This window comes from Dendroctonus ponderosae, unplaced genomic scaffold (genome assembly GCF_020466585.1).
Source record: "Dendroctonus ponderosae isolate FM_Combo_2020 unplaced genomic scaffold, Dpon_F_20191213v2 Dpon_F_20191213_7, whole genome shotgun sequence".
NCBI lineage: Eukaryota > Metazoa > Arthropoda > Insecta > Coleoptera > Curculionidae > Dendroctonus > Dendroctonus ponderosae.
Window position 1 is genome coordinate 1,116,352 of NW_026018916.1, and position 8,578 is coordinate 1,124,929.

At 43.3% G+C, this 8,578-nt stretch overlaps 1 protein-coding gene across 1 annotated transcript in view; it reads left to right on the forward strand.

Annotated features, from left to right (window-relative positions):
* The first annotated feature begins 325 nt into the window (after positions 1-325).
* Positions 326-8,578, forward strand: part of LOC109543976 (uncharacterized transmembrane protein DDB_G0289901) — a 17,306-nt gene continuing 9,053 nt past the window's right edge. The window contains exons 1-3 of the mRNA XM_048668423.1: positions 326-724; positions 4,618-4,772; positions 4,877-7,114. Coding sequence (XP_048524380.1) covers positions 719-724; positions 4,618-4,772; positions 4,877-7,114 — 2,399 coding nt within the window. The 5' untranslated portion in view covers positions 326-718. The remainder of the gene's footprint in view (positions 725-4,617; positions 4,773-4,876; positions 7,115-8,578) is intronic.

Genomic DNA, 8,578 nt, shown 5'->3' on the forward strand with positions numbered 1-8,578 from the left:
AGCAGAATCGATGATCGCTTGAGTCTTTGAAAAATTCTGCTCAACTTTCAACTTCTAAGCACCCTAATCTAGGCAGAGCTTCATTTGTATCAAAATCGCTCCCAAGTGGTTCAAGTGCCGTAAAAAGTCACGTAGTAACTTTTTAATGTTCCGAATATTTGGCCAATGAGTAAACGCTGCTTGAGTAGGCTGCGGTGGGATGAATGAAAATAACTGTGCGTGAGAAGCTGCATTTTCACGCCTTGGAGTTACGCAACGCGTTTCCAGGAAAGGCGGCTCATCAGCAATTTCATCTGGATCAGAAAGTCCTCAATTGCATGTGCGAATCGTTTGTTTTAAATTACTTTTTACGCTATCAGACGCACATTCCGCATAAGTTAGCATTTTCAATTGAAGCCCCCCAAGTCGGAATACATAACCGAACATTTCCGGCAGTTAATATTAAAAGTGAAACTTTTGAACACCCAATAACAGTGGGGTTCGATACTGGCCGAAACGATAAGTCTTTGATATAAATATAAATGTAGGTCGATCGTACCCGCGCCGGTTCTTCATTTCCGAAATAGTGAGAGTGAAGAAGTGCAGCCGCTATTCCGATGTGGCCGTTGTCCCGTCGAAGGTGAACGTGCAAATTTCTTCCGAAGAAAGAAGAAAGTACGATCAGACGACAAATCTCGCGCTTTATGTGTGCTTAAGTGCGTGTTCAAACCCAGTAAGGATGAAGGTAAGAAAACGTGTTTTTTCTTAGTTTCTTAATAGAAAATGCGCGGTTTTTTTCTCCATTCGTTCATTCAATCCAAAGGGGAAGTTAAGGCGCAACTTGGGAGGAATTGGGTTTGGGACTGCAGTTAATGAAAAAACCATGAGCGGAATTTCAAAAAAAGCGGCCAGTTTTTGTAACTTGATAACTACAAATTTGACTGCAGGAATAAATCGAGAGATTAATGGCTCAGTGTTGAAAATTCTTCACCTTAAAGCGAAAGTGGGTGAAAAAAAGTGGATGAAATCAGGCTTTTCGGTCGTTAGTGCATTAATGCACTCGATGCGATCGAGAAAAAGTAATTTCTGGAGTAAAATGGAAAAAAACCGAAACTCGAAAAAACGAAAAAAAATTAAAGACACTTTTTATGGGGATACTTTCAAGCAAAATGCTGTTCGCCAATGCTTTACTTTGCCTTTCACTGTGATATGAAGAGTGTGAAGAAATCGGGCGCTCCAGCAGATATTAATCTAATTAATGTTACACAATACCGTCAAAAGCCCCTGATTAATCACTAATGAAGAGATTTTGAGTGTCCGAAAATTGTAAGCGAAAGGGATTTTTCGCGGCTTAAGCGGACAAATAATTTTTGGAATAAGAAAAATTTACTGCTTTCGGCAGGACTTGAACCTGCGACCTTCATTTGATTCAYTTTCAATTGAAAACGATATAACATCWRATGAAGAGTTTTTTMGCASRYKMAARTYCTGCCAAAWGMARKRRATTTTTCGCGGCTTTAKYSSAMAAATWATTTKTSSRMTAAAGCCGCGAAAAATYYMYTKCWTTTGGCAGRAYTTKMRYSTGCTAAAARACTCTTCATYWGATGTTATATCGTTTTCAATTGAAARTGAATCAAATGAAGGTCGCAGGTTCAAGTCCTGCCGAAAGCAGTAAATTTTTCTTATTCCAAAAATTATTTGTCCGCTTAAGCCGCGAAAAATCCCTTTCAATTAATCATCAAGTTGTCTGCTTTATCTGTGCAATGATAGCGAATGGCTGTATACCTAAATAGCTTCCGCATCCAACACACAGAGAGATGAACATTTAAAAAAATTTAAATATGCTAATTTAAAACAGTTAGGTAAAGACAAAATCTCTGAGTAAACTTGAATGGTTTTATTGGGTCAGCGCAATAAGTTCAAAGGAAAACTCTTGTGATGGGACCCCTGATCTACGACTTTTGCCATAAATTTTAGAAAATTTTACACTGTCCACTTTGCTTACTGGGTCCGGTACCTGCAGGCCTAAATTACACAACAAAAATATTCAATTGTTACATAATGGAAAAAATGTAATGTTCAGCGAATGGGCAAAAGAACAACGCACTAAAATCGCCCATTAGCACGAATTTTAAGGAGAAAATTGGCCATCCAATTTATTACCCAATGTGAACTTTCTTTGCGATTGCACATGCCGCATTATTTGGTTCTTCAGCCGGTTATCAAAGTGATAAAGCTTTGAACAAGCCAACAAAGTGCGGCTGTTGCATAACACCTAAAGCTGTTGAAATCATCGAGAATTTGGCCCAAAGAAAAATGAAAAAAACATCCTCATGAATACCAAAAAAAACGTGTTTCTCACATTCACTAAATCTAACATGTAAATCAGCGGCCGAGAAAGCGAGAACCATTGCGAAAGATCCGTCCGAACCAAAATAAAAACAACTTTTATTTTTATTCCCCTTGCCAACAATGAGCCGATTTAGTCGCCCATCCGCTAACGAAGGATTATTCATTATTTTCCAAAAAACTATGAAAATTAGCATGCAATTGCAAATTGAAAGCAGTCACTTTTCAACGGTTTTCAGAACAACCATGCAAAGGCCAATTATTGTCGGGTTCACGGTCGATAGTTACTTATTTGATCGGAGAAAGTTAACACGCCTGTTACATCTCTTCCATTTGTTGATCTATAACTATTTTAATAGTTGCTTATTATAAGCCATTCGTTTGCACATGGAAAATGCAAAGTTATGCGGAAAGAGGCCCCATTGTTAGGAAAACATCCGACAATGCGCGATTAGCGTTTCGTCAAATTGCACAATTAATTGGGAATATTCCCATATATTGATCGGACGATTTCCAAATTATTTTCTCCAATTTCGTCATCTGGTCACATGCAATTTTCTAAATTCACCGATTTCGGTGAAAGTCCCCGATTTACATAAGCGCATCTCAATAACGGTGACATAAGCGTTTTCATGCTTAATCATGTTGCTAATCCTTTAGGAAAATGGAAACATCTTGAGTTTATTTTCGTTTCGTCCCGTCGCTCATCAGGGCGGTTTTAATGATTACACATATTTCCGCTGAAATTCGGCCCAGTATGGACTGGATTTCCTGAGGATGCCGACATTAACTAGGCAAAACGTCGGCAATTAAAAATAAAAAGTCAAGCAACTGTCGCGGTTTCTATATGGGGATTTATAGCGATGTACAATTTACGGCCTGTTTTCACATCGATCCAAATCCAGTTATAGAAATCGATTGAAAAACGCCGTAAAAGTGGTTAAATATTTTTTTTATTCGAATGAATCAGAAAGTGCCATTTTGCGAACAGAGGCGATGATAAAAAAGAAGCACTTTTCTTTAGCGTTCATTTGTTTTACTTTTACGCACGGACTTTGCCGCACAGTGTGCGACAAAGTAAATGTGACACTTTGAACTTGCCACTGTCATTATATATTTTTTAGTATTTTTATTTAAAAATAACCGAAACGCTTTTTTAAGGAATTACGTAGGTTTATCAACAACTATTGATCCTATTTTCAAGTTTACTTACAATTTGTAAATTATACCTTTGTTACAAGTTCAGTCTCATAATCGTTTTAATGCCCTACTTATCTACTTTTGCGATGTTGTCACACGTAAAACACGATCTTTTTAAGAAGCGCAAATGTCATGCAGAGTATGCAACATGCATACACCATCCCAAGACCACAGGTGTTTCACGTTGAAAAAGTACTTAAACTTAATTACAAACTTCAAAACATGACATTTCAAAAAATGACGTTGCCACAAAATTTTAAATATGAAATCGATGCATTTTATTATTCGTGTAATCTTTCATTCGAATAAAAAATAGTGTTCGATACGAGGGCGAAAATTAGTTTTTCGAAAACTACTATTTTAATTGGCGACGTTTCACCGTTTGTTTTGGCCTGCGAATGTCCAAAATAATTCTGATAAAACGTCGACAATTTTAGAAAAATCAACTCGCTTTGCGGTATTTTTCAATCGCTTTGCCCAATTTTTTTCGGGCATACCAATGATCATTTCCATAGGTTTATGCCTCTAGAAAACTCAAGATTTTTTTGAGGTTTGCTCAATGCAGCACCACTCTGAAGATGCTCATCAGGAAAAAGCTCTTTTTAGTTGGAGCGCAAAAACCTCCAAGATTTGCTACAAAAAAACCCAGAAATTGCAAAATTCGACCCAGACCATCAAAGTAGAACCAGTTGCAATTATACGGCTGGTTTTCTTCAATTGCATGCAGAGCGAAATTTGAGAGTGTGCTTTTCCGCTTGACTAGTAGAACAAGCTTTTTACATGCGTTTTTCGGCAGGATTGTTTTCTACAAGCACACGCCATAGATTGTAATTTATCAGGCAATTTCCCCAGGAACACTATATTTTAAGCCCGACGCGATTTTTTCTTAGATACCAATAATTATGTGGATTTCTCTTTAAAATTGGCCGGCAATTATCGATTAGGCGACGTAACTAAGTATGGCAATTTGGTTAGTTAATGCCTAATTCCTTCCTTGGCTGGTGCATGGAATTGGCCCATCCATTGAGCAATTTTCTCCATTTGCGGCAGTAATAAAAAAACCTGAAAAGTCGGTTTGGACATTTCCAGATCTCTATTCTGCTGGTGTGTACGTGCGCAATAATTTCCATTCAAACGGCCCACGGATCGCCCGTAAAACCCCCAATTTACCCACTTAATCTCGAGGACTTATCCAATGGCGACGAAGCAAAGGAGCTGGAGGATTGGAACAACTATAACCACAGGTAACTAACGACGCCGAAAAGTTCTTGTTGTTGCTTCCTGGCACAGCCCATCGCTGCACAATTTCCCCATGTAATACTGGGGCGAATCGCCCCCAAAAAATCAGTTTCAGGCCTAAACGCACTATTGAACCTCTGCTCGGATCAGCTGGTGCAATTATTCAATTTAAAACTGCCGCTATATCGGGTGCGAAAAAAACCATTATCGAAATCGCTCGCGGATCCTTCGGGTCCCTAGCGGGAGCTTCCGCAGGAGTCACAAACGCGGCTGCAGGCTCTGCCGGTGGCATTCAGCAGCTCAAATCAGCTCTAAGCTCACACATCCAGAAAAAAATCGCCCAAACCACCCTTGGGGCAGCCTCCGGATCGGCCAAGGCAATAAACCAACTAAAATCAGCCGCCCTTAACGGTGCGGTGAGTTCCGTTGCGGGCTTAAGCCAAAACTCACTCGGAGGCTCCGCCAAAGGCTTCCAGCAGCTGAAAAGCGCCGCCCTTAACAGCATCGCCAGCCAAATCAACCAACTAGTTCAAGGCTCGTCCAATGGCTTAAGCTCAGCCAAGGCAGGAGTTTCCATTAAAATCGGCCAACTAGCCAAAGCTTCCGCAGGAGCAGCCTCATCAGCGTCGGCAGGCGCACAAAGCCTCAAGCAAGGGGCGAAATCAGCAGTCAGCAACAAGATCAGCCAGATTGCCGGCGCTTCAGCCAGTTTGGCCACTGGGGCTTCCTCAGGCCTCCAATCCAAAGTGAGCCAAGTTTCCCAGGACATCGCTGTGGGCGGAGCCGATGTGGCCGACCAGCTGCGCTCAGCTATAGCAGCTGGAACTGAGAAGAAACTAGGCCAGGCAGCCAGCGGTTTAACTGGCGCGTTAACAGCTGCAGTCGGCTCAGCTTCTGCAGGCGTCGGCCAGATCACCAGGGGCGTCTTCACCGAATCCAGCAACTTAATCAATCAACTCAAATCCAGGCTCCTGCAGGAAACCCTGGGCAAGTTGAGCCACGCGTCGCAAGCCTCCTCCGCCGCCAGTGGCCAAACGATCAAAACCCTACAATCAGCAGTAGAAGCCTCTTCCAATGCGGCCAATCGGCTGAAATCTTCACTCCTCAACCAAATCGCCGCCTCCAGCGGCCAAGCCTCCAAAACAGCCCCTTCAGCTCTATCCGGCTCAGCCGGGGCAATCAACCAGCTGAAGAATGCCGCCCTCTCTCACCTCACCAGCAACATCGGGCAAATCGCGCTTGGCTCCGCCAGCGCCGCCTCTGGGGCCTCCAACTCCACCCACAGCCTGAAGAACGCTCTAGTGGGGCAAATTTCCAGCAAAATCAGCCAAACTTTGCGCAGCTCTACCAGAGGCACCAGATCAGCCCTGACAGGATCAGCCAGCGCCATTCAACAGCTGAAATCTGCAGCTTTCTCTATGCTGACTGGGGCTAGTGGGCAGGCTTCTAGAGGAGCTGGATCAGCAGTGACTGGATCAGCCAGCGCCGTTCAACAGCTAAAGAGTGCGGCTCTTTCGCAACTAGCTGGAGGAATCGGGCAAGCCTTGCGAGGCTCTGCCTCAGCTGCAACTGGGGCTAGCGGGCACCTTTCAAGAGGCGCTGGATCTGCAGTGTCTGGATCAGCCAGCGCCGTTCAACAGCTCAAGAGTGCCGCTCTTTCGCAACTAGCCGGCGGAATCGGGCAAGTCTTGCGAGGCTCTGCCTCAGCTGCAAGTGGGGCTAGTGGGCAAGCCTCCAAAGGGGCTGCATCTGCAGTTTCTGGATCATCCAACGCTATTCAGCAGCTGAAAAGTGCCGCGCTATCGCAACTAGTTGGGGGATTGGGGCAAGTTCTGCGCGGTTCTTCATCGGCGGCAACTGGAGCTATTGGGCAGGCTTCCAGCGGGTCAATGGCCGCCCTATCGGGATCAGCTAACGGGATAAATCAGCTAAAATCCGCAGTGCTTTCGCACTTGGCCAGCAAAGCTGCTAACGCCTCTCGTATGGCCGTTGGAGGAGTGGCCGGGTCGAGCGGGCAGCTCTCCCAAGGAGCAGGATCAGCTGCAACTGGATCAGCTAGAGCTGTCCAGCAGCTGAAATCAGCTGCAGTGGCCAGCGTTCAGAACAAGGTGAGCCAAGTGGCTGGCGGTGTGGCCAATGCGAGTAGAGGAGCGGTTGGAGGTGTGGGAGCTACGATTGCTGGATCAGCGCGAGCTGTTCAGCAGCTGAAAGGGGCCCTGGTGGAAGGAATTCAGCAGCAGATCTCGAATCTGGCTGAAGCTTCGGCTGGGGATCGCAGGAAAAGAAGCGCTGATGGGTCGCTGACTGGCAGCCAGCACGGAAATTTAGATGAAGTAGACCAAGATTTGTATGAACTTATTACTTCTGCTGCATCATGCTTACTAAGCTTCAGGGCGAGTTTGACCACTAACTTTACCTTAAGGGTTGCATAAGGTCGAATAAATGGACTGACGTGACATTAGCCGATACAGAACTGATGCGTTATTGAACAATTGCCCGAATTTGCTGCCGAAGATTCTCGTTTCTGTTGCAGTGACTTGATATTTATGTCTTTATCTGTAGTACATAACGTGACCGATACTTTGACCAGGACTGTGGAAAAGTAGCTGGTCGCATTCACCCATTTTTCTATTTAATTTGGAGGACTTTCCAGGGCAATGTCATGCGAGCAACTATTTTTTCTGCAGCTGGTAACCATTACTTTAACTTTCTTCGGCATGCTGACCTCTACTGAACGATTCGGGCTCATTTTCCGGCTGGTTTTAGTCAACTCGAAAGGCATCAGGGCAAACTGACCAACAAAGCTTTGGATACTTATTAACCAAAGATTATACAAGGTGTCTGAGAAAAAATTCACACTTTACCCACATTCAGGGTGGCAAAGCTTCGCTTTGCGATCCCCATTTCGTCAAAAATCTCAATCAATCAACATGTTGGATTTGCTTTGAGACACCATGTATGCAGGATTTTGGCTTTTTAATATAAACTATCCGAAATAACGACAGAATGCTGTTTCAACAACTACACATGCTTTTGGGGCGACCGAATAATTCTTCTCTGTTACTGTAAAATAAAAATTGATCACCCTGTAGCTTTCGGATATTTTCACGATGCTCAACGACATTTTCAGCTTCTTAATATCCATACAGGGTGGCCCGATAAACTGCTTTTCCATCTGCTACATCAAATAATCCATTTTTGCATCACATGAAATCGTCCATTTCTAACTGGAGTTTTTAAGGCACTCAAAGTGAAGGAAGGGGAAACTGAATGAAAGTTACATCAAGTAGAAGAGGGTTTTTTGTTGAAGGAACATATAAATTTCTAACTGCTCTGGTTTGAACGGGAGGAATTTTTGAAAGTCTTTCTGCTTGCCAATTTTTCTGTTGGATTATCAAATGAAAGTTTGTGAATTTCCGAAAAATCCTTCAACCGCCCGATTCACTTCAGATTTGTAGCATTTTAACGCTCAGATGTCTTCTATCAACAACCGAAAATGCAAGGTTTTGACTGCTAAAGTTTGGAGCTGAGGGATTTTTGAAAGCCACTTTCCCTGCGGGAGGGCGCTGGGAGGAATCAAATGAAAGTTTGTTAATTTCTGAAAAATCACTCGAAGGCTGATTTTATATGAAATTTTCCACAGCATAACACAGAAAAGTGTGTCTTATCGAAGATGAAGCCAGGGGCGGATCCAGCTTTAAAGTCAGGGGGGGGGAGGTTATGTAGAAAAAATACAGTCTTCTGTTATCTATGAAATTAGAAAAATTATCGTCGTTTTGTGCAAGGGTGGCGCAAGATTATTGCAAAATTT